The 25,917-nt window shown below is 45.5% G+C and overlaps 2 protein-coding genes across 2 annotated transcripts in view; both read left to right on the forward strand.

The window, feature by feature from the left end:
- Positions 1 to 1,257: 1,257 nt before the first annotated feature.
- On the forward strand, positions 1,258 to 15,328 carry FLVCR1 (FLVCR choline and heme transporter 1). Its single transcript, XM_063152162.1, has 10 exons — positions 1,258 to 1,893; positions 4,882 to 5,026; positions 5,548 to 5,688; positions 5,985 to 6,052; positions 6,295 to 6,398; positions 7,517 to 7,627; positions 8,659 to 8,764; positions 8,984 to 9,095; positions 9,613 to 9,680; positions 11,030 to 15,328. Exons 1-10 carry the CDS (start codon positions 1,258 to 1,260, stop codon positions 11,090 to 11,092), a joined length of 1,554 nt encoding a protein of 517 aa, XP_063008232.1. The 3' UTR covers positions 11,093 to 15,328.
- Positions 15,329 to 25,409: 10,081 nt separating this feature from the next.
- VASH2 (vasohibin 2) overlaps positions 25,410 to 25,917 on the forward strand; it is a 34,770-nt gene continuing 34,262 nt past the window's right edge. The window contains exon 1 of the mRNA XM_063152164.1: positions 25,410 to 25,721. Coding sequence (XP_063008234.1) covers positions 25,410 to 25,721 — 312 coding nt within the window. The remainder of the gene's footprint in view (positions 25,722 to 25,917) is intronic.

Here is a 25,917-nt window from a genome sequence, read left to right on the forward strand (position 1 = left end):
TACCCATCTGTCTCTTATCACTTCAGTACAATTCTCTGTATCACCACTGCAAAGAGACAAATCTTAACAGGGCAGGGAAGGCCCTGGATTTTCCCAGGATGTGCTGGAAGTGGTGTGGCCCATGTGTCCCTGCTCAGATGGAGCAGCAGCCGAGGTGCCCTGCCTGTGCCCAGGAGGAGAGGTGAGGGATGCGCCACAAAGTACCAGGCTGTGCCCACCCAGCACACCAGCCACCAAAAAGGTTACAGGAAGGAGGTGGCGCTGCTCCTTCCTTGGAGATGTTGTGGGGATGATTCACATCATTACTTGTCACCATAGGACACAAAACAACACGAGCATACACACCGCTGCTCTCAAGGTGAAGAAAAGGGAAGTTTTTTTTCTGACTCCAGCATTTGTAGTTTTCCAAAAGTGACAGTGGATTGGAGGGTTAAAGTGCCACCTCACAATGACACTGGACAAACTTACAGTCTATCAAATTTCTCTTCCTCCAAAAAAAAAACCCGCAAAACAATAAGTTATTTACAGAAAGTGAGTGAGAAAGTTTGCTACAAGAATATAAACATCAGAAGGCTTAAAAAAATCTTTAAAAAATCAGGGTGACATCTACTATCGCCCCATCATTCTCATGCGGCCAGCTAAAGTCACACAGTGTTTAAGTTCAGTTTAAAAGACTTCAAGAAGTGTGAGTCTGTGTGTGTGTGGGTGTGCACATACAGCACTCAGATGTTGGGATGTGGGGATTGAAGCAAAGCAGGAGTGCAGGGATTGTGCAGATAAGGAACCACGAGAAAGATGGACAAAGAAAATGGGAGCAGAGGTGTGAACAAAACATGTATCTTATCTGTCTGTCTATCTATCTATCTATCTATCTATCTATCTATCTATCTATCTATCTATCTATCTATCTATCTATCTATCTATCTATCTATCTATCTATCTATCTATCTATCTATCTATCTATCTATCTATCTATCTATCTATCTATCTAATCTCCACGCTCCCAGCACTCCCCAGCGGCCCGGACTGCCGTCCCTTCCTCCGGAGCCCCTCGCCCCGGAGCCCCCCGCCCCGGGCAGCGCTGCCGGTCCCGCCCTCCCGGGGCCTGCTCCCGCTCCCGCTCCCGCTCCGCCCGCCGGGCTCGGCTCTGGCCCGGCCCCGGGGCGGGGCGGCGATCGGAGCGGCGGCCAGGTGACCTTGGCGGGCAGAGCGGGGCTGCGCCCGCCGCCGGGGAAGCTGGGTGCGGAGACGGCCGAGATGGTGGAGGACGGCGGCGAGGAGGAGGCGGAGGGGGAGAGCGGGGAGGTGCCGGCGGCGCCGCAGCAGCAGCAGCGCTGCAATGGCTTCCTGCCCGGCAAGGAGGCGGCGGGCGGCGGGCAGCAGGCGGCCCCGGCGGCCCCGGAGGCCGAGGAGATGCTGGCGGCGGGCGGCGAGCGGCGGGAGGCGCGGCTGGAGACGCGGCTGTCGCGGCGGCGGCTGGCGGTGCTCGCCGTGTTCAGCTGCTACTCGCTGGTGAACGCCTTCCAGTGGATCCAGTACAGCATCCTCAGCAACGTCTTCGCCGGCTTCTACGGCGTGTCCTTCACGCAGATCGACTGGCTGTCCATGGTGTACATGGTGGCCTACGTGCCGCTGATCCTGCCGGCCACCTGGCTGCTGGACGCCCGCGGGCTGCGGCTCACGGCGCTGCTGGGCGCGGGGCTCAACGCGCTGGGCGCCTGGCTCAAGTGCGGCAGCCTGGCCCCGCAGCGCTACCCGCTCACGCTGGCCGCGCAGGCCGTGTGCGCCGTGGCACAGGTCTTCATCCTGGGGCTGCCCTCCCGCATCGCCTCCGTCTGGTTCGGCCCCACCGAGGTCTCCACCGCCTGCGCCGTGGCCGTGCTGGGCAACCAGGTAGGGCCGCAGGGGAGCGAGGGGGGCTTGGAGGAGTGGGCTGCCTTGGAGCTCGGCATCGAGTCGGAAACGTGGTGCTTGAGTGGGAGAAGCTTTCTGCAGGATGCGGTGTCGGGAGAGCGGCCGGGTGAGGAAGCGGGGCTGCCCCGGGCCGTGTGGCAGTTCCAGCAGCTGCCGGCAGCACAGCAGCCGAGAGAGAACCTTCTCACTCACATGTGGTCCTGCCCCACTTCCTCTGTCTCGTTTTGGCGCTTGGATTCATTTGACTGAATCCACCCCCGTTGGAGGTGAACTTTCATGAAGAGCCCCAGCGACATGTATTGGTTTCTACTTTTTAAAATATGGCCTCTAATTGCCAGGTGCCAGTAGTCAATACCCTGGTGACTCCTGAAGTTTTGTGTAACGCTGTGATAGTTCACATCACTGTTGGGAGCTGATAACTGAGTCACGGATTTCCTCAAGCTCCCTGGTCCTGGCCAGTTTCAGAGAGCTGGAACAGGTGCATCTGAAAGCACAGGTGCAGGTATGATACTTCTTCCTCCTATAGCCTAATTCTCACCTCCTGCCACTGTCCCAGCTTTTTTTTTTTTTCTTTTTTTTTCTTTTTTCTCCTGTGGCAAAAAAATAGCTGAGATTCAAATCAGCATCACTGATGCAGGCTGAGGTCATAGGTAGAGTTTGGTTAAGATAATGAGGAATTTGTTTTTTATCTTGTGAGTCTAATGATTTTATGTTTGTGCACTTTGGATTGTGACAGCAGTGGCATTCATTTTACATATTTACAGTGAGGGTGTACCTACACCTAGCCGATTCCTCATTAGCTGATACCTGGCTGTTCACAGTTCTTCAAAAACTTTTTTTTTTTTTGCATTGGAGGTTTCCAGTGGGCAAGTCAACTGTCTCTTTTGGACTGAAGATTTCAGAAATTGTTGGTGTTGTTTCAGCAGTGAGGCAAAAATTTTGGATCTGTATCCTGGTATGAGGTTAAAGGTTTCTTTGACATGCACCGATCCTCCCAGCAGCAAGGAGTTACTGGGTTTTCAGTTCTGCAGTAGAGTGTCAAGTATCCAGCTTGGAGCCCGAAACTGATGCTTCACTGGGATGCTGAGATGTGGGATTGAAGTGGTGCAGGACAGGAGCAGGAGGGCAGGACTGTGTGGATGGGAGCCACGAGAAGGATGGACAAGGGAAACAGGATCAGGATGTGAACAGAATAAGCCGTGGATATTTCTGGAGTGTATTCCTCTCCAGAAGCTAGGACTGATCTCAGTGTGCCTGTTGAAGTGTGTTAATAGAACAACAGAATTTCTCTATTCTCGCATTTTATTTCCTTAAAAAACCCCCTAAAACCTCTCAAAGGCTAGATTGAAAAAGTAGCAGGAATTTAGGCACTTGGAAGTTAGCAGTAATGTCTGTGTATCCCACTGCAGTTCCCTTCTGCATACACATTCCTGCTGGGTCTCCATGTCCTGATATCTGCACAGCATGAACTGTGTAACAGAACACTCACTGTACTGGGCAATTGCACAACCTGGACTGTGCCATAGAACACGTGTTTTTAACCCTCCCAGCTGCTGGTCATCCAATTCCTTATCAGATTGCTTATCACACAGCTTCAGACTGTGTGAAACTTCAGAGCTGCACCGGTCGGCAGGGACAGCGGGCAGGGGAGGAACAGAGCAGTTACCAAAATGTAGATCTCACTCCTTTGGGATGCTGATCGTTTGCAGCTGGAACACAAATCAGTGGGAATGCAGTGGTGTACCTGCAAAGGGTTGTTTGGAGTGCCCGATCTCCACAAGTATTTACCATCTTAAGTGAGGCATGCCAAACTCATTGGAACAATTTCTTCCGGCCCTAACCTCTCTAGATGTAAACGATGGGAAAAGGTATCACTCGACTTTCTTGGGACATTGTGGGTACTGCACCGGCTCCTCTTAGGGGAGGAAAAAATATACCTAAAGACAAAAAGTAACTGTGTGCTCAGTTCGTGTTTGTAGGGTTCATATAATGAAGAGTGAGGACAAAAAGAGACAAATTCTTCCAGTGACCTCTGGATACTGTGTCAATATGATGGCCTGGGAAGAAAAAAACTAGCAAAACTGTCATCAGGGTATGCGCAAAGGGGTGTTTTGTAAGCACAGTGGCACACCTCTAATGTGTGTGCTTTCTGATTGTTGGACTTGCCACTGTAACAGTCTTTGGTGCTCTTTTTTCATTTAATTTTACCTAAAATAAATGTTCCAACACTTTAAAATGCCGTTAAGTTTTGGGGGAGCAGAAGAGGGAAATAGGAGAATAGTCCAAGACTTGTTCCTTCATGTTTTAAAATGCTTTACATATGTACCCAAAATTTCAGTCTTTTTATGTCTCTTTAATGCAAAATCAGTTGTTATGTTGGCATTTACACCACACACAAACCCACTACTTCTTCATTCTGTGATTTTCATTTATTTCCTTAGCAATAATTGTTGAGTTTGCTCTTAATAAGGATATTCCTTTTCTCTGCTCTGTTGGTTCTTCAGTGAACCTTGCAGTCAGGCTTTGCTGTAGTGGAAGGAGCATGACATCAAATGAAGAGCATTTCTGCAAGAGTAGCTGTAATCTTGTGTCATCTGTAGCCCTTCAGCTGCAGGATGACTGATACAAATTTATGTTCATGCATGGTGTTTACACTTCCTGTGAAAGGTTCTTGTATGTGTATGAAGATTCTTGTACAAGTACTAAGTGTGGTGTAAATATATACACCAAGTGTGGTATTGTAGCTCAATTGAGAAGGGGAAAGGTTAAACCTGGGTTATGGAAGATCTGGTTGTAAAACAACATCGAGAGCAAGTGGCTCAGAAGTGTGATACTAAAGTTTTATCAATGCTTATTATGATAACAATTTTGAATTTTACCTGGTAAGACTTTTCACTTCTGTTGATTTGTATGTGCAGAGGGAAATTATTTTTGCCTTTTTTTTTTTTCTCTCTCCTTTCTTTACAGCTTGGTACTGCAATTGGCTTCTTGCTGCCACCTGTTTTGGTCCCAAATACACCGAATGACATTGATCTTATGGCACACAACATCAGCATCATGTTCTACGGAACAGCGATAGTGTCCACACTTCTGTTCTTCTTAGCAGGAGTCGGTAAGTGTTTAAATTACTGGGATTTATGTGCTGGCTACAGAGAGTGTTTACAATGTCTCGCTTTAAAGCAGCTGCCTGCTCAAAGTAGTTGAGGTCACAATTTTTCCAGTTTGTGTTCACTTAGGTGTTGTGCCAGGGTTAAGCAACAGCCAATTCACTGAATGTCATGCTTCACATGGGGTGATTTCTTTTAGAATATTTAGTTCTCTTAGTTTCTTTGCTGCAAGGACTTATGATATAATGTGAATTCACTCTGTTCATCTTACAATTTGTATACAAAGGTCCTGACATATTGCAGATTTTGGTAGCAATCAGATGTGACCACATAACACATCCTTTGTGGATGTGACTCAGTTCTTCCATGAGAAAATCTAGACTTTTTTTTTCATGGAGTTGTTAAAACTACAAGTCACTTTCCTGGAATTCATCAAGCTGAAACACTTCCAAAAACCTAAAAAAAAACCTTGCATATTAGTTTGGTAGAGATTAATCAAAAATTGTTCCTTCTTCTTTTTCCCCAGTGTTTGAAGAAAAGCCTAAATACCCTCCCAGTCACTCTCAAGCAGTCCTGCAAACTAAGCCTCCTGAGGATTACTCCTACAAGCAGTCCATTATTAACTTGTTCAGAAATATTCCATTTATACTTTTGCTAATCAGTTATGGTAAGTGGTGCTATCTGCTTGTATTCTGGCAGAAGGGTTCAAATGTGGGCCAGAAGCATGTAGAATTTTAGTTGTGGGGTTTTTTAAGGGGGAGGGAGTGTCAAACTTTCATTTACTCAGGTGCCAGTGCTGGAAAGTCCATAAGGATGCAAAATATCACTTATAAGTCCAGATTTTACCTGGCACATAAAAGGCTTTGTGTTGTGAGTCATAAATGTCAGAAGATGAATTCTTTAGGGTAACAAATCAGCATGTCTGCACCTGTAATGACTGAAGCTTTTTTCGTGGTACTGCAGGTATTATGACTGGGGCATTTTACTCTGTCTCCACATTATTAAACCAGATGATAGTAACTCATTATGAGGTAAGTTTCTTGGATCTTATCTTTCTCTTTTTCACTGTGCATTTGCAGAGGTGATATTTATTTTGTAGGTGCTATGTGTGCTCAGACACTTGGTTTCTTTTATACCTCTGTACAGTTTCTTGTGCCATACAGCTGTGGGAGTCATAGGAATGTTTGTTTGCACTTATGACTGCCAAGAGGTCTGAACTTGACTCTGAATGGAAGCAATTATTAATGAGCACCATATAAATATTTGTTGAAAGGGAGAAGAAGTGAACGCTGGGAGAATTGGCTTGACACTGGTGGTGGCAGGAATGGTGGGTTCGATTATTTGTGGTTTGTGGCTGGATTACACTAAAACATACAAGTAAGTGTGGGTAGGCATGTGTGGGGCTAGGGGTAGGAGAGTGGTGCAATTGCATTAGGAAAATACTCCAACATAAGGGCTAAAATGATTGGCTGATGAAATGCAGTTGGTCCCTGATCTTTTAGTGGTCTGCATGGAGAGAAGTTTCTGCAGCTACAGAGAAAGGTTGAGACTCTCACTGGTTATTGGCCAAAAGAAATGAAGGAGCACAATGCAAAGGGATTTGTCATCTACTCCTGTCTCTTCAGGAGTGTAAGGAAAGCGCTGTAGGTCCTACATACAGTGAACAGGTGGCCCAGTGGGCTGCTTCTCCTAGGAAAGCATAAAGTCTCAAAGCCTGCCCTGCATTGTTTTGTAAAATGGCCAGCTGATGGATTCTCCATTTTTTTATGCTACTCCTGATCCTATTAGTAAGTGTAATGTTTGCTTTAATTCAGGGGGTGACCATGGACCAGAGCTCTCTTCTGGGGCAGGAGCTCCTGGGTCTATCATCCATGGTGTGGTGCCCCCAGGAGTGAGCACTGCCCTGGAGCACTGTTTGTGATGGAATAGTTCTCCCCTGTGACTCAGTATATTATGTGCCTCTACAAGCCTAATGGATGTTAATGCTGTAGGTTGGCTTTGTTTCTGCGTGTGTTTTGGCTTACAAATATGTGCTTTAAGAATTTGGAAGAGATCCCTTCTTCCAGATTGAAAATAAATAGAACACTGCAATGAGATTTGTTTGACTTGCCTCTTGTAGGCTGACTTTTATTGCTAATAGTGTTGGACTCAGCTGCTCCTGTGTTGATGTATTGTGTAATGGGCAGCACTGCAGAATGGCCAAGAGGTACAGCATAGCAGAGAACTAAAATAGTCTTAAGCTGGTAATATGTGCTGTGATTGTCCATTCTTTGAGGGTTTGAGTCAGTGTCCCTAGCCTGGAGTGAAGCAGCCAGACAATGAAGGGTTCAGGAATGGGTATGTGCTCGCTGCATGCTGAGTTTGAGACAGGATTACATGAAGCAAATTTTATAGCTTTAGAATGGCTTATGTAATGTTCATGTTATCCTTCTATGCTTCAGCAGTGTGCTATGGCGTTCTATGAACTATGTTAATTTTTTGTTGTTGGGTTGCAGGCAAACTACTTTGATTGTTTACATTCTCTCTTTCATTGGGTTGCTGGTGTTTACCTTCACCCTGGACCTCGGATACCTTATAGTGGTGTTTGTGACTGGAGGAGTGCTTGGGTGAGCAATTAAAGAGCACTGCAAGACTTACTGCAGTTCTCTTCTGAAACAAATTTAAATGTTTTACCTAGATGATTCTGTGTATTCTGTCACCATGGTCTCAGCCTATGCCTTTAGCTCACAGTACAGATAGGGTTTCAGCTTCTGTTACATCAGAATAAAGCTAAAGTAAGTCACTTTTCAGTAAATTTCATTTACCATTTTATGGACCTGAGAGAGGTCCCTATGTGATCAGTTTGTCTGGTTCCTATTCAAAAAGCTGTCTGCAGTGAAGTTGAAGCTTTCTCTTGAGCAGTGTGTAGGTGATCAGAGTTTGAGCAGGTCTAGGAAGACTGCCTTCTCTGCATTTTCTATGTTCTCTGCATTAATCTGTGCTTTGACAGCCCAAGCAACATGCTGGTTCCTTTGTTTGCTGTGCTCATAGATACCCAATCTAAAAGCCTCAAGAGGGGCTGAGGGAATGTTGCTGTATTCAGACACAGAAGTCAAGATGAAACCAGAAATGTCTTGAGAGTTTCAGTCTAGAGACCAAACAACCTCAGCTGTATTTTAAGCTTTTTCTCTTTGGTCCTCTCAGCTTCTTCCACAGCATCTTCTAGCAGGTGTTCAAGTGTACAGCCTCACTCCCTACTCATGGCCTCCTTTTGTCCTCTACCATGGATATTTGGGCTGATCAAATGATGATGTTTCTGCATGGCTTTCATATGAAAGTAATCGGCTTCAAGTATGGAGTGGCTTGCAGACTCCTTTGCAAAGGTTGTTTCATATGTATGGTGGTTATGGGAAATAGGACAAACATGTTTTAGCAGCTTTGCCCTAAAGAGAAAGATGTGTGGCTAAAATTCTTGGACCATGCTGAGGGAATGAAGCAGTCACTATTGTTTGGAATTACTGAATTCTGTTAAGTCATGAACCCGTGACAATTCAGAATACCAGCTAATTCATAACACCGTGTGTGTATGTTAGGTTTTCTTAGCTGTAGTAACAGATGAAGGCCCCACCTATCATCCTCTTACTCTCTTCTTTAACAGGTTCTTCATGACTGGCTATCTTCCACTTGGGTTTGAATTTGCTGTGGAAATTACATATCCAGAGTCTGAAGGCACTTCCTCAGGTCTCCTCAATGCATCAGCACAGGTTACAGCATTTTATTTCTTCAAGTGAAGTAATGTTCAGGAATGCCACTATGCTCAAGTCTAGGAAGGCTTTCTTAGACTTTGCTAAGTCTCTGTTTTGTTGCTACAGTCCTGTTTTTTTTTTTTTTAATTTGATTTCTATAAGATGTGACCTGGAACTTTTAAAGGCAAAATTACTCTTTTCTGTGTGATCCTGATGCCATTACTTGTTTGTTTATAGATATTTGGAATTATCTTTACACTTGTTCAAGGAAAGCTCACAACAGACTACAGTCCTCGTGCAGGAAACATCTTTCTTTGTGCTTGGATTTTTGTGGGCATTATTTTAACAGGTAATTGCAAGTGCAAGTAATGGCTTTTATTTAATGTAAAAACATAGGTGCTTTTAGGATTATGTTGCTAATATATGCACAGCCATCTGACCACCATCTCTTGAGACGTGTCCTGAATTTGAGACAGATGTCCATCTCTAGAGTGGGGTGAGAAATTGAAACAAATGCACAAATGGAGGCAGTTTGCAGTTTTCCAAATGCAAGAAATTGCTGATGCACTCTGGAACTGTGCCAGTGTTTATACATGTTGACTCACAAATGTGCTGAAAGTGCTGAACTATTAAGCTTTTCTTTAAGTGCTTGTGGTTTAAAAGATTTTATTGTCATTGCCTTCTTTGTGTGCTTTGTGAGGAGCAAGTTCAAATTATCAGTGAGTTCAAATTGCAAAGAAAAAATAGGGGTATTTTGAAAATGTGCTGAAAGCAGCTTCTGTGTGCTTGCACCCTGCAAACATTTCCCTTGAATTGCATATCACTGCAAAGGTGTCAACCAGCTTTCCTTTTCCTTCTTTTCTCAGCCTTAATAAAATCAGATTTGCGAAGACACAATGTAAATTCAGGGATTATGAACTTGGACGTTAAAGCTGTAAGTGGTGACTCTTTTGCCATGATTGTATTACCTACTTGAATGCTTGACTTCTACTGGCAGAACAATACCAGCTGCAAAAGAGTACTTGACAAGGTCTTATGGCTGGTTCTATGTTCGTATTGAACAACAAAGCCACATGGCATGCTGCTCTCACATATCTGTTTTTCTCCTTAACTCCCGTGAAAAAAACTGAAAAAACTTCTGCTCTCAGATTTTTTTTTAATTTTTTGAATATTTGAGTTTTAAGTGGCAAATAATATTATTTTATTGCTTGAATCTTGCGTTTTCATAATAGCGGGGAAGCATTTTAAATTGTGAAGCCTTTTTGTTTATTGGGTTGTGAGGCCATCCTGTATACTATATATTTTATTTAAAATACCTGCAGTCTCTTCAGATGAAGTCAGTGTCTGATAAACAGAAGCCATGCTGGAGTTTCTATGCAGTGCTGCATAAAGAGCTGGGTTTGTTCTTCTGCTGACACTCTCAATTTAAAGGAAGAGTGAGCCTAGCATTTTCTGATCATCATAAGGCTCCATGTTTCAGCAGTTTTTCCAAGCTACTACAGTTACTAGTAGAAATAAAGCTCTCAGTAGAAAGCTTTTTCAATGCTGTGGGTATTTCATTGCTTGGATCAAGATATGAGACAGCTTTTTGGAGTCAGACATCACAGGATCCTCTGCCATGCTTATTTTTGTGTAGGTGTCTTGCATGCCCAACAGCTTTTGATCATCTGTGACCAATTTTAGTGTCTGTATGAGGTTCAGAAACTTTGAGCTGGTGCTGCCTGAGCCAACTTGAACCTGAAACCTGCTGGCAGCTGCGGGTGCTCAGTGTGGGTTTCCAGCCGGGGTTGGGGCTGTTCATCACTTATCTGCTTTCCATTATCACCTCGTTAATTAGCCTAGATCATCACCCGGCTTCATTCATATTAGCCAGGGTGTCAGAAAAGCTGCAGTCCTTGCCCTGATGTTGCCATGCATGATTGAGACCTGGCTGTGTTAATAGTATTCAGTATCACTTTGATGCTGAACCTTGATCAGGAATCTACTGTGGTTAAATGTAACAGAGAAAAAAAAGGGAAATTAATCTTCATGTGACAGATACTTATATGCAGTAAACAGATACTTCAGAGTTATACTAAGAAACTAATTTCTGTGTTTGGGCTCTCTTATTACAAAAAGAAAAGAAAATAGGGTTTCATATAATTTGCTTAACTGGGCTAATTAACTACATATACTGTTGGGGCCTAACCTAATAATTACCCAAGAATACTGAGTTTGAGAATAATTCTGTTCAATAACAGCCTAATTCCTGTTGTGTTTTTACTTTTTCATCTTCCTCTTCAGGTACCAGTTGACAGTCCTGTAGAACCTGAAAGCACTACATTAAAGATTCAGTCAGCCTTATGAAGCTGAAGGAAGGTGACTCAAAAATGCACAAGTTTGGTTAGATATGGAATGATATGAGCTAGTGTAATCACTGGATTTGTGTGTATGAGTAGTGACATGTGTTTGTTGATATTGGTGGTAGTTGTGTACTGGAAGCTATGAAAATGCTCAGTTCATTTTGCTCAAGATGCAAAGAATTCACCTTTGTATGGAATATTTATTTTAACATTTTCAAGTCTTGCAGTTTGATTAGTAAAGAACTGTGTGAGCACTCTCCAAAGTAGGGAGATGTGCATTCAGGATGCATACTTGAAAAAAATCAGGAGTCTTGAAGTACAGTTGTCATGATCAGAAGTATCTAATCATCTTTTATGCTTCATTCTTGCTGGTGCATTTGAAAAGTCAAAGAGTAGGGAAATGCACAGCAGGAGGATGTTCACGAGTTCATTTTTTTATTTTAAATGTATCTGTATTTGAATATAAGCCAATGATTCCTTCTGGGAAAGTGATAGCACAATACTGAAAACGAGAGATGACGAGTGTGTTTCATACTGGCATCTGACATTTCTTTTGCCTTGAAACTTCTTTATAGGTATCAAAAGGCAGATAAGAGAAAACACTGTTTTTGCTATAGCTTCATTGTAGCATTTCTGGGGAGATTCAAAAAGTTTCTCACTAGATAAGTTGGAGACAAAACATTTCTTATTAAATACAGTAAAAAGGAGGACAAAGGCCTTTGATATCTCTGCTATGAAATATTTATAAGCAATGGAACACTACCACACAAGTTTCCTCCACAGAATATTTTGAGTGCTTTCTCATTTAAAGAGAGAGAAGTACGTGTTTACAAAGAGCCAGTGCCTTTACTTTGTAAAGAAGATCCCTGCCTCATCTTGAGTTTAATCAGTGCTGCTGAAGAAATTCCATTTTGTGTGTTAAACCTCTGAATATTTGTGGAGTATCAGAAAATGTGTTCTGTCCTTTTTATGAATTGTATCACTTGTCTCGTGTGAAATTCTTGTGCTTGTGTAACTGAAATCATGTCTTTTACAGTTAGGTAAAAGCTGTAAGGATGACTGAAAAGAAAATAGTGATATTTTCACTATTTCTGATCAAATATTTTCTTTTATACCATTTTAGCTGCAAAATGAGCAGACATTATTAACAGTAACTTTTTGTTACTTCATTTTTCTGTATTTGGGATGGGGTTTTTTTCAGTTCAGTGCTTTTGAAAATTTTCTCCTTTACCTTGTGCTCTATCTACACACCCACAGAACTGATAGCACTACAATACTATTATTGCTGGGAAAGTCAGACCTGGGTCAGTGGACTTCTTGGAAACATTTCATTTTTAGCTCAGCACAGTGAGCCTGCAAGTTCAGTGGCATCAGTGCTGCTGTGTCTCCAAGTTCCCACAGATGCAGTGCCATCCAGAAGGTGCAATCCTGCTCCAAGTTTTCCACAGGTTGTTACAGCTGGGGATGGGGAATTATTTGACTCTGTGCTGGGCTAGTTGATTTTCTTCACAGTGGCTGGCAGGGGGCTGTGTTTTGGATTTGTGCTGAACACAGGGCTGATAATACAGAGATGTTTTATTCTTGCTGAGCAGGGCTTACGCAGAGCCGAGGCCTTTTCCGCTTTTCATAGGTCAGAAAAGGTGAGGAAGTTGGGAGTGCCTGGGATGCTGGGAGGAGACACAGCCAGGACAGGTGACCCCAGCTGACTGAAGGGAAATTCCAGACCATAGGACATCATGTTCAGTGATGTCTGGGGGGCAGAAGGAGGAAGGGAGGAATGTTTGGAGTGATGGTGTTTTCTTCCCAAGCAGCCGTTGCACTTGCTGGGGATGGCTGAGCACCTGCCTGCCCATGGGAAGCAGTGAATTAATTCCTTGTTTTTCTCTGCTTGTGTGTGGCTTCTGCTTCCCCCATGAAGCTCCTTTTTTTTTTCTGCCAAAGATACTTGGCTACCTTCTGAAAAGGTTGAAAGAAGATTTTAGCTGGCTGGAAACCCTGCTGGGTCCCTGAAAAGAAAATATTCCTAATAACGAAGGCTTAATTACATCCTGGATTTAATATTCCCCTTCTAAAAGAAGCTTGAAAGTTGGAAACCTATGAGCTATTTTCAGGCAATGATGAAGTATTTAAATGTAAGGCTCAGCAGCAGAATCAAGAGCAAATAAAGAACAAATCAGTATTTTTTATGCAATAGTCTTATTATCTTATCAAGAAATTAAAGTTCTAGATCATGGCAGAAATAAATTTGGAGTAGTTGAGGCTTTGTGGTTTTTGCTTTTAATTTTTGGATTTTAGCAGAAAACATCCACTCAATCAAACATAGAATCACAGAATGTTAAGAGGTTGGAAGGGACCTTAAAGACCATCTGGTCCCAACCCCCCTGCCATGGGCAGGGACACCTCCCACTGGACCAGGCTGCTCCAGGCTCTATCCAACCTGGACTTGGACACTGCCAGGGCTGGGGTGTCCACAACCTGCCTGGGCAGCCTGTTCCAGTGCCTCACCATCCTCACAGTAACAAATCTATTCCTGATACCTAAATTAAATTCCCGCTCTTTCCATTTGTACCCATTTCCTCTTGTCCCATCACTACAATTCCTGACACAGTCCCTCCCACTTCCCTGTAGTCTCTCTTCAGATAATGGAAGGTTGCTGTAAGTTCTCCATGCAACCTTCTTAGCCTCGAAATTCCACATGCATCTGGAATTGCAAATAGGGGTTCTGACTCTTAGCTTTCAGATCCTGGCTCAGCCCCCCAGCAAGAGTAGAGCTGGGGACTAAAAATCCTAATTGTTTAAAAAAGTAATTGTATCATGAATGGAATTGCACATCAGCTAGGAGAGGATGGTGCAAGAAACCAAGTGAGAACAGGCATCCCAGTCCCATGCATCAGCTTCTGCTTTTCAATTTGCTTTTTTTCTGAGTGTTTCAGGAGAGCTCTGGAGGATGCAAGAGAACACACACAAGGCACACAGTAGGGAGCATAAACAAGGGGACTGCCCCCCAGTAACATCTCTTTCTGTTGCTAAATGCCCATGGTTTATGAGGAAGAAAGAACAAGGGAGGAAGTAGCAACAATACATAGGAATAATTTCAGATTAATAGTGATGCCTTGAGAGGCTACCTAGAACAGAGGCTAGACAGTGTAAAAGGAATAAAGTAAATAAGTAGGTATTTGTTAAAAAGGCCTTCCAAGGAAGCACCTTGGGCAGTACAAGAGCCCAGCCAGGGCTACACCCAAGATGGGCGATGGGTCACACATTTTCACACTTTTGTAAGTTTTGGTCCATTTACATATTGGGGTTAATTGTCCAGTTACAGCTTCAGGTTATGAAGTCCCATCCTCCCAGATTGCTCTCCTCAGTTATCTCTTTTGGGCCCAAAACTGCAATGGTGTCCTGGGTTCTCAGGCTGGAAAAGGATTGTTTTGTCAAAGTAAACTGTGAAGAGAATTTGCTAACACTTCATATGAACTTCACAGTTATACACTAATGCAGTACAGAATCTGGAAAATATGAAAGTTAAAACTTAAGGCATCAATAGGGCTTTTCAAACTTCAGCCTCTTGGTTATCTCTTTTGTTCAAGGCAGTCTGTTGTTTCAGAGACAATCAGTGGAGTGTGTAATTAGAGCTGCCAACCTATGTTGCCTAATGAAAAAAAGTTTTTTTGAGAAATATTTGTACTACCTTGTGCATCTACAACCAAGTGAAATTTGGTTGAGATGTAAACATTTATTGTTTTCCTTTTCCATTTTGTGAACTCACTAGTTTTTCTGTGTGAATGGGAGTGTGTGACCTTTACAGTTGCTGTCTTTCAATACATGTATGTACAATCCCAAGTGTTACAGGCTATTGATGTTTCATGGAGCACAAGCTGTCATTGTACACAATAATGTGTGATTGCCCCAGCCCCACCATTCGGTCTGAATTCTGTGAAGAAGGAAGAAGTGATGTTAATGCAGGAACTGGAATGAATTAAGCAAAAAAATTTCCTAAGAGAAATGTATTTCTGTGTAAGACCCATGTTGTTTACTGCTTATGCCTTTGTTCTACTCATGAAGATAACAAATGTGTTTTACTGTAATATTTTGGTTTTGTTGATGTCCAATTCTTTATTTCAAGAGAAAATTAAAAGTTCTTAATGAATATTCTCTGATTGCAATACTGTATGTATGTGTATATGTGGATGGCATCATTCCTTCCCATTCTACGTTACTAATAAAGTGTATAATGCCTAAATTGATTGGAGCCAAGGGTAACATTTTTGACAGCTGGTAATACAGCTGCTAATCTGAAAGTGATTATTTTTTTTTCCTTAGAACCTGCCTTTTAATGTAGGAAATGTGTAAGTGTATGACTTACTGTGACATTAATAAACATACATGTACATGCAGAGTACATGCAGGGTATAGAAATTTATTTTGCACAAGAGTATTGGCATCCAGAGACATTTTCTTGGGGCACAGAATTAAAGTACTAGCATTGGTAGTCAAGTTGTACTGCTCTAGCACAGAGAATTCTCCTTGGCTTTGGAAGAGGTCTGTGAGGAAATCAAAGGGCGAGTTAACCCCTAAAGCAGAACAATCCAAAGGCAGCTTCTTGATGGTAGTGCAGACATTATTTTAATAAAGCACTTGGTTGCTGAGAGATTATCTGGGCGAGAGGGTAGGATAACTTCTGAGACAGGATAGAAGGGAGACATTACATTCAGTTATGGCTAGAATCAGAGGTGTCTTCAGTGGGAGCACTGCAGAACCCTTGTGAGCACTCTGCAAGGTTCTGTCACCTACCCTCAGGCAGTTAGCCCAGGTGTGAGCCAGGAAAATTTGAGGAACCTGCTTCAAAAAATGCAGAGTCATGGTAAGAAAATGTTTCTTTTCTTTTTTTTTTTTTTATCTCACTTTTCCACAAAGCTGGAATTCTCTCTCAGCTATTTTGGTATAGGAGATGCTTCACAGAAGGTGGCTGCAGGTGCTGCAGAGCACAGCAAACACAAGCCTTGTGTCATGAAGCAACACTGAGATGCAGTTCAACACTGGGTTGAACTTTCAGGTGAGTTCTTTGTTTTACAACCAGGACCACAAGGTCATGTTCCTCTTATGGTACCTCTATGAAAGCTGCAGGCAATATCCCCAGTTAGCACTGTAATTTAAACATTCCCACAGCTAGGAAGGAACAATCCCAGAAAATCATTATTGTCTAAAGTTTCTTTGGCATTGGAGTTTTGGGGTTGGTAATTTTATTTCTTTTTTCTGGTTAGATTCTCAGTCATTCAAAGAAAACACTAGAAACCTAATCAGGTAAATGGGAAATGTGAAGCCATCCTGCCTATTAGTCAGATAATTATTTCTATATCTAGGAGGAGGCTCTGTGATCCAAAGCTAACAATTATTACCTCTTCCAGAAAGTGATGTGGTTTGTGTATGGATAAAATAGGCAGATACCTAACAGTCCTGCTGCTTCCTGGGCTGGAAAGAAGCCCAGGAGAAGCCCCTTAGAAGTCTGCTGGATTTCCTTCTGCCTGTGCTTCACAATGAACTAACCCTATCTGACCATGCTCTAAATCAATATTTACAGCTCTATTAAACAACTTTTGAGAAAACAAAACAATAATATCCTGAACTTTGTAGAAAGGACTTCAGCAGATATGTCACAAAGGCTAAGTATTGGCACTGGTTAGGCATAATTACTGATTTGTGAGTAATTATATATTTGTGAGTAACCAGCTTATATCTGCTTAATGTCAGGGACAAAAATTCAGCCTCTAGGATGCTAACTTTCTGTGATTCCTCAATAAACTGCTTCTGCTTGTAACAGTGTTTAGACCATTAAAAAGGCAGTAAATCTAAAGGGCATTGTCAGTATTGTGGCCTTGTGTTACGAGTTTCCAGAAACAGAGACAAGATTCTACAAAAGCTACAAAATCCATGCAGATAGAAAAATCCTGGGGAAGTATTGAAGGCTTCAGAAGTTTTTCTAGCCTGCATTAGGCTGAACCAGAGAGGTTTCTTTTTCAGAATGGGGCAGTCCTAAGGCTTTTTAGATGTTGATCAGTAGCTTGGTTAAGGTAATAGAGGGACTGCAGCTGACTGCAGAATCAGTTATTCTTTTATAAATCAAATTGTCCAGCTTGCTGCCAAGAAAAAAAGAAGTTAAAATATAACAGTGCAGCTTCCAAGGCTCTGCATGGCATTTTCTCCACTAAATATTGGAAGGCAACTTGATTTTCTCAGAATAATTCATCAGCTGGTTCTGAACAACCCTGCAGGCATTAGACAGAATGTATATCCTGTGTGGAATGAAGAGGCTCTGTCCCACGGGAGTGAGAATGACTCACCCAGAGATCATTAGCTGGCTCCAGGGGACTTGAATTTGTGTTATCTTCTGCTCACAATTGAACAACTGAATTTTCTTCAGGCCCTCATGCTAAACAAAAAAAAAAAAAAAAAAAAAAAAATCACTTGGAGGCTACTGCCTAAAGTGCAGCCTTGTTTGATGAAATCATGATTTCTCATCTTGTCACTGCCCCACTGAAGCTTCAAAAGGGTAGAGAAGGCCTCAAAGGCTCAGAAGCTTGACAAAATTGTCCAAAGCAGCCTGTCACCAGGGGAGATACAGAGGTCCCCCAGCTTTTGGGGAACAGAAAGCCCCATGGTCAGTGTGATTTTTCTCTGACTTATTTCATCTGCTCTGAATGCGAGAATCTCATAAGAGTTGAAATGTCTGCATGCACTGAGAGCATTAAGGAGTCTACTCCAAGTCCACAGCTTGTGTGATTACACAGCATTCCTGAGTTTGATTCCAAAGACAGAAGGTGCTCTGTAGGCTTCAGTTTGCTCTGAAGATTACTATCACTCATGTCATGGCAAATAATGAAGATGGCTGAAATAAAGTAATTTTGCTCCAGATTACTGTATTTCCTCTAAGAGCTTTATTTTTAAAATGACTGTGATATTTGAATTTTACTGTAACCTTCAGGTGCTTCTGCAGCATTTTGATTACCCTTCAATCATTCTCTGGAGAGGGGAACTCAATCTGCAGAGCACTGTCTCCCAGGGATGCTTGAAGTGATGCTTCAGATCAAAAATTGTTTGATGAAGTCATCAGTGTCGTCATGACACCTTGCAGCACCATGGCATTGGGAACAGTAAATCACACATTTCTCTTTGCAGGTTTCATACAGCATCTCAATTCAAAGGCTTTTGGTGTTTGGGCTTGTGACACATTCTATTGCTAGGCTTAATAACTTTTCCAGTCTGCTTTTCTTCCTTCCTGGAAAGAAAATGCATTTGAGGAACTTTAATAATAAGGAAGAGATTTGGTCAGTGTTCCCTAACCAGCATCACACTGTTCCTAGAGGGCACAGGTTATCCCATAGCACAGCTAGACTGCTTAACTTATTTCTGATCAGCAACAACAACTGTGCTTCCAACCTCAAGCAGGCAGGGGTTTCTTGCAGTGCATTTCTCTCTCCAGGAAGGCAGGGATGACTCAGGTACTCACTTGGCAGCGGAGGTAAGTCCTGACTCTCACCTCTGGTGCCACCACTGGCAGCTCCTTTGTGACAAGGTCTGTGGGTGCTGATGATTGCTGAAAAGAAATCTCATTTCTAGGGAGCAGATTTTTTTCAGCTACTGCTGTTCTTTACTGCCTGTATTTTTATTATGCAGCTCCCCTGGGAAAAAAAAGAAAAAAGTGATTGTGCTGGGTAATTTACCCTGTGACTAAATGTTAAAGAAGTAATTAGTAAAAAAAAAAAAGAAGCCAATATTCATGGAAGGTTACATTAGTGTTTTCTTGTTTTTTGTAAGCAGAGCTTGCTGCAGAGAACAAATCATGTGATATGGTGTCAAGTAAGACATTCAGAGAAAACTGTATTGATGTAATTATTTTCCCAAGCTACTGCAATGTTTGAGACTGAGACTTTGGAACAAGACAGGAGTAAGGGAGGCTAATTGGGATGCTGATGTTGTACCACTCTGGAACAACAGTTTCACCAGTATCTGATGCCATCAGTTGTAGACCAGAGTGAGGTGACTGTAGGAAGTATGGAAAAGATTATTTCACCATCAGCAAGGGCTCAGTCAGGTTACTAGGACATGCTGATCTGCAATAGGGAGTGGAAAGTGAAAATTTGCAAACCAGTTTTGGGGAAGGTCTGATTTATGGGCTTTTCATGACACTTTGATTTTTTTTTTTTTAGTGCTTTTAAAAATCTTTTTTACTGCAAGAAAAGCTTGCCTGTTGGACTAGTCTGAGAACAACTGGAGTCCATCTAGCCCCATCCAAAATAAACACTGTAATGATTTGTTGCAGTAGGATTATTGCAGGAGATCCTGGACTTGCTCAGGCAGAAATCAAAACATGCTGCTGAAGTTCTTCATTGGGGCAGCCAAAGCAGCTGATGGCTGCTTTTTCTGCTAGACCATTGCAAAATAAACAGTGGCTTAAGAGTTCTCAGAAAGGGCTACCTTGGGGAAAGCTCCAAGGAAGGACACTCTCAGGCATTTCTTTTATAGCTTGCCTTTTTTTTGGTTTTTTTAAGTCTGCTTTAGATATTTATTTTCCCAGTGATCACAGGGAAATTCTATGAGTACAGAAAGTTTATTGGTTACGCAAATCGCTCCTGCAAACGTGTACCAACAGCCATGCCATTCCCATATTGCCATGGTTACATCCTTATCACAGTCTGACCTTTCATTTCATCACTGAAAAAATCCCATTCCAACATAATGTTCAATTTAGGAAAAAAGCCCCAAAGAAACAAATGTTATATTCCTTTCAAAGGATCAAATGAGGTCACTATGGTCTTTTCAGGAAATGGGCCAATATTTGCATTGCAATAATGCAATTTACTTAAAGCAGGCAAACTTTCTTGACCTGTGTTTCCTGCTGCCCTCTGCAAAGCTGAAGCATCCCTGTAGGATTATCCATTGTGGCCTGCAGCCGCTCTGCTGGCTGCTAAGTGCAGAGACAGCCATTGAGGTCACTTGGCCTGGCTTTGGCAGAACAGTGTGCCCAAGCTGGTGCCAGAAAAATCCATAAACACCAGAAGTTTATGTCCAAAAAGGAGGCAGAGGAGTCCTGCAAGTTTACTTGCATAAAGGAAGAGAGTCCACTGAAGCACAAGCCCACAAACCCTTCTCTCCCGAGGTTTTGGAGCGTGTAGCCTCCTTTTATCCTCAACTCCCGACTACATGTTTCTCCCTTCCTTTCCTTATTGGCTGAGGTACCAGGAAGGCACAGCCTTCACTAAATGCTTACCACATATTCCCCCCTTGAACCTACTATTTTACCCCAAAGTTCAGAAACTCCGGGGCCGGTGCAGACCCCACTTGTTTGGTTCAGTAGCTGAGCTGTCTGGGCTCTGCAAGGAACCTGCTGCCCACAGTTAGCAGAGACATTGAGCCCCTTTTCAAAGATGTTAGCATCCACACCTTCACCCATAGAATTGTTTGTAAGGACTCTTTCCTCTCACTGGGAAGGTATCCAGGCTTCAGGCTCTTGCACTGAGTGCTGCCAGCTGGAGGTGCTGGGCACATTTCCTGCTCCACCAGTAACTGATACTGGTACAGCGCTGGTGTCCACTTTTACTGACCTGGGAAACAGCCCAGGTCTGGATCTGTCCTGTTACCATCTGATGGAAGGAAGGAGTGTGAAAAATGTATATTTTATGATTGGCTTTTCACAAATATTAAAATGAATATTATATGTGTTATGTTAGAAAGTAATGCTGTATTAATTTTCTTAAGTAGTGTGTTAAATATAGTTTTAGGTTATAAAAAATGTTAAAATAGAAACTATGCTATGTAGGATGCTTTTTTTAAAGAAAGGACTTGCAGTGAGATAGCAGCCACAGAACACCTAAATCTTTCAGAGAAAGAGAATTTATTGCTCTCTTATCAGAAGAAACGAATTTCTTCCTGCCTCGAAGGTGCTGCTAGGATTCAGAGGAAGAAGCTGACGATGACCAGACAGAATCCTGTGTTTGAATGGAATTTATGCATCGTGTATGAAGTGTATGAATATGCAACAGGCTGTTGTTTTTAAGGGGGAAATCCTCTGTAAATGTGGTGCCCTTTTTCGGGCTGCACTGCCCAGAAGAAGGTACCCAGACATCCGTAACTCTTTGTCTCTATTTTCTCATATTGTCCTAATTGAAATTGTCCAAATTATTATTACTCTAATTGTATTACTATTTTTATAACCATTTTATTACCATTAAACTTTAAAAATTTTAAAAACAAGTGATTGGCATTTTTCACAGGAGGAAAAGATAAACAAGCTTTTGCTTCCCAGCACTGCCTTGGATGGCACCAGATTTGAACACTCCCTTCTTGCACAAAAGAAAACTTAATCTGTTCCTAGGAGGGTTGGAATAAAACGTGTCCTCTGCCCCTGCTGGCTGGGCTGGAGCATCTGCCCTCTGCCTGCCGGCAGAGGCATCCAAGCAAACGCACCAGGGCCAGCTGCGTGCTGTGGCTCTGAGAATGGTCCTGTTGTGGACTGGGACCCCGGGAATTGCTGCATGGCCTGGCTTGGAGGGCTCCAAGGTTGCAGAGCTGGGGCTGGTCAGGCAGGGCAGGGGCAAGGGCAATCTACTGACCAGCCCATGCTTTGCTGCAGTGCTGCTGCTAGTCTTGTTTCACTTCTGGGTTTGTTGCCCCCCTTGTGGCCCTGGTAGCACAGAGAGGCATTCCTGTTCACAGTGAGAAGAATTTTCACATTACAAGGTTTGTTGATAGTAGAGTCTGGACAAGGCATGACAAAGATCTTAGAAAAGGCTGGAGCTGTGCTGGCAAAAGATCTGCAGAGCAGAAAACCACTGAATATGCAAGCAGCAAAGCAGGAGCATGAGACCTCACAGGCCATGGGGCAGCAAATGACACCAGTCATCCCTCCCCAGCCTGGCTGCAGCTCCCTCTTCTGAGGCCAGGCCAGGCTGGAGCTGCTGCCCAGGAAAGCCTTCTCCTGCTGGCTCCTCGCACCAGAAGGGCTGTTTGGAAACAATGGGTAATAGAGGAAGCGCTTTCCCAGACAAGTCCAAATAAATACATGAATGAACTTCCTCTGCTCAACAGCACAGGGCGGTGAGGGTTTGCTGTGTGGCCAGGCTGAATTCACTTCTGTTTGCTCTCAGAGGGACAGGATAGTGGGACTCCTTGTGGGGGGGAGGGGGTGGGGTGGGGGGCACTTGGGAGAAGAAGCCTGCTTGGAAAAAGTGCCAATGCTGCTATCACCTTGCTGCCATGGTGCAAATTAAGAGCTATTAGGTTTCCTGCACTTGGTTGTGTAATTGCACTGCAGGGCCTTTTGAATGCTGCATTTAAATGAGTCTGCAATTGGAAATAATGAAGGTTAAAACCCTCTTACATTATGATTCTATGATCAAATTAGTTCCTTTGACCCAGAAAGCAGCTGTGGTAGCAATGAGCTCTGCACTAGGAGTAGGACTGTAGGTGGAAGTGCTGTTCAGAGCTAGCTTTAGAAAGGTACATCCATACAAAGGGACAGAATTTCAAAGTGAAATGGGTCTGGCACACTGGGACAGAGGCTGGGCAGGAGCCTGGTGTGAGAGGAAGACCTGCAAACAGAGCAGGGAGGAAGGCAGCTCTGCTTAGAGTCACGGTATCAAAATTAAGCGGCCCCACGAGGTGAAAGTTGGGGGCATGATGCATATCCCATCCTGCCCTTACTCATCTTGAGTATCTGTTCATAACTAATACCAGGGAGAGCTTTGGCTAATCCAAAGCAGCATTATTCTATTTTTACACCTCATTTATAGCTGGTGAGAGGGTTATTAAGACTCTCCCTTAGTTGTAGGGACTTAGGGACTCTACTTTTATTTCCTTAGGCTGTTGCTTTGAAGTCGCCTTTAGCTCCAGGACACCAGCTAACTTCTGCCCTGCCTGTCCAGCCCACAGCTGGCCTTGGACACACTGACTGACCTCTGGGAGTTCAACTTGTCACTCTTCACCTGAGCATCAGGGAGGAGCTGGTAAGAATTTTCTTTCTTTCAGTCCTGATTGGAAGTGGTCTGGATGCTGCACACTGCTGTGAGCAGAGCTGTGGTGTCCAAACCTTGCCAAGCCCCTGACCTGTCTGGCCAGGGCGAGTCCTTCCCTCTGGCATGGAGCAGGCCCTGACATGGTGGATGCAGGAGGCTTTGAACGACAAAGCATGTGGCATCACTCATCTTCACCCTCCCAGGGTGAAACATGATCTGAAGGTTCCTGGCTGCTCTGGGCAGCGAAGCAGCACTGAGCAGGGCTGTGACAGCCTCAGCATGGTTGCCTGTTCCAACAGGGAGCAAGGCTCTGGGATATACATGACAGCCAGCTTGTGTATGAGCATCCTTGAGGGTGACATTGTGCTGTGTAATCCCAGCACTCCAGGCTCTGGCACATGCAGTGTGCCCCTCAGCTGCTCACACATGGATGCCACCACCTGCACTGTCCCATTAGTTCTAAGATCCAGGTCTGAAGGACTTTTCAGGCTTTCCCCTGGCTCTGCTCCGGTGAACTCACAGGCTTTCTTGGCCTTCCTTCCCTTGCACTGTCTTGCCTGAGCCTCCCTTGGCTCCTTGAGAGCCCTCTCCTCTGTGTCTGCAGCCATCTGCAGCCTCTCCGGGTCTCTGTGTTTCATCACCTCCCATTGGGAACTCCTCTTGGTGCTCTCACATCTTGCTGATGTTCAGCATCATCTGTGCTCCAGAAGGAGAGACTGTGCTTCCCCTGGGATCCTGCTTCCAAACCCAGCAGGGTGTGGGTGTGTGTATCATCTCTGCCCAGCATGGATGCACATTTTCCCTCCATCTGCAGCGTTTGCTTGATGATTAGGGAAATGCAGGACATAGTGGAGAGGGTGAAGACTTCACAGCAGCTCTAAATCCACCCTGACCTTTGCCCCTTTCCCCCGGATTGTGTTGCCACTTACACACAGAGCCCCACATTCAGCTCTGGGGGTCTCTACACTGGGTTGAAAGCTGACACTGGGAGCCATGTAAGCTGAAGCCCTTGATTTGCTTTAGCTGATGGAGCAGCTTTTCGCTGTCCTCCCCTCTGTTAAAGCCCCTGGTGAGATTCTGGCATGCCATGTGGCTAGGAGACAGCAGGGAGGATTACTGCTAGGACTCAGAGACACCGGCTCCTGTGGAGAGTGATTAGCAACTCATCATGCACTCCTGGCTCCTGAGAGCCTTGGGAAGCTGATTAGGGACGGCAGAAATGTATTCCTGACTGGGAGCAGGGCAGATCAGAGCTGCAGCAGTGTCTTGAGCGCATGGTCAGGGGATGGGAGCAATGTTTTTCACACTATTTGTATCTGATGGGGGTCATTCACAGTTCTAGCAGATGCATTATTACACTGACACTGTTGTGCTTGACATGAAGAGCTGAAAATTCCCGTCCGAGGTCGGCCCCAGCCATCAGGGCACGGTGGGCGCCGGAGCGGGCAGCACGGCCAGGGCGGTCTGTGCCGGGCCGGGGGCTCCTCTGCCCTCCCCTCACAGGCGCTTTGCCTTCAGGATCTCACTGCCACCACCGCACCGCTGTGTGCTTAACAGGGATCTCCCAGCTCTGCTGGGAAGAGCGAACAGCCCGGCTCTCTCCGAGGCGGACTTCCATCCTCCGGCCTCCATCCCACACTGGGGACCGGGACACACGGCTGGGCTCGGGCTGCGCTGGGCTGGGTTTGGCTTCAGGGGATCGCCGCGCTCGGAGGGGCCGGGCTCGGCTCTGCTGGGTTCGGCTGCGCTGGGCTCGACCTGGCTCGGCTCGGCTCGGCTCGGCTCGACCTGGCACGAGCTACGGTTCGGTTCGGCCCGGCTCGGCTGAGGGCGAAAGCGCTCGGGCTGCGCCGCCCGGCTGTGGTGTCCCGCGCTGTCCAGCAGGGGGCGCCTCCCGGCGGCGTCTCGGCCAGTGGCGGCCCGCCCCGCCCCGCTGGCCCCGCCCCTCTTTGTTGCGGCGGCCAATGGGAGCGCGTCGCGGGCGGGCGGGCGGCCGGTCGCGCGGTAACGCGCGGCATGGCGCGCGGCGCGGGGCGCGCCCCCTGCGCGGCCGCGGCCGGTACCGGGGTCGGGACGGGGCGCCCGGAGCGAGCGGGCCGGCGTCGCTAGCGAGGGACCGCCCCCGCCCGGCCTCCTCCGCACGCCCCTCACAGGCGCACACACACACACACACACACACACACACATACATACAGACATACACACACACACACACACATACAAAGAGCGGCCGGGCGGCGGCGGCGAGGCCGTGGGGCGCATCCCGGCAGCGGTCCCAGTCCCGGTGCCGGTTCCGGGCATGGCCGCGGGGCCATGACGGGCGTGGCGGGCCGCGGCGGCGGCTGCCGCGGGAGCGGGCGGCGTGCGGCGGCCGGCAAGGAGGGCGGCCGGTCGCGGAGCGCTCAGCCGCGTGCGGCGGGCGGCGGCGGCAGCGGGAGCGGCGGGGGCTCGGAGGAGGAGGAGCAGGAGCAGCAGCGGGACGGCGGCTCGCTCTTCCTGGTGAACAAGAGCGGCTTCCCCATGGACGGGCAGACCTGGGAGCGCATGTGGGGCCACGTGGAGCGGGTGCACCCCGACGGCGGGGCCGTGGCCGCGGCCATCCGGAGCGCCGCCCGCCTGGCTCGGGTAAGGCGGAGCCGCCGTGCGTCCCTCGTGCGGGGCGGCGGGTGACAGCCAGCCCCGGGGCCGCGTCCTGCGGCTGCCGCCGTCCGCCGCTCCGGGGCCGGCTCGGAGGGGGTGACACCGCTGCCCGCAGGATGCTCTGGGACACTGCGGGGATGGACGGGGTATCCGCTGTCCCAAAGCGCCCGGAACGGGGAAC

This window comes from Melospiza melodia, chromosome 3 (assembly GCF_035770615.1).
Source record: "Melospiza melodia melodia isolate bMelMel2 chromosome 3, bMelMel2.pri, whole genome shotgun sequence".
Taxonomy (NCBI): Eukaryota; Metazoa; Chordata; class Aves; order Passeriformes; family Passerellidae; genus Melospiza; species Melospiza melodia.

Bases quoted from the DNA above. Each gene is read 5' to 3' on its own strand.
- FLVCR1 (XM_063152162.1), top strand. From the start codon at position 1,258: ATGGTGGAGGACGGCGGCGAGGAGGAGGCGGAGGGGGAGAGCGGGGAG. The intron at 5,689-5,984 runs GTAAGTGGTGCT...GTGGTACTGCAG, and splicing joins ACTTTTGCTAATCAGTTATG to GTATTATGACTGGGGCATTT. The intron at 6,053-6,294 runs GTAAGTTTCTTG...ATTTGTTGAAAG, and splicing joins TGATAGTAACTCATTATGAG to GGAGAAGAAGTGAACGCTGG.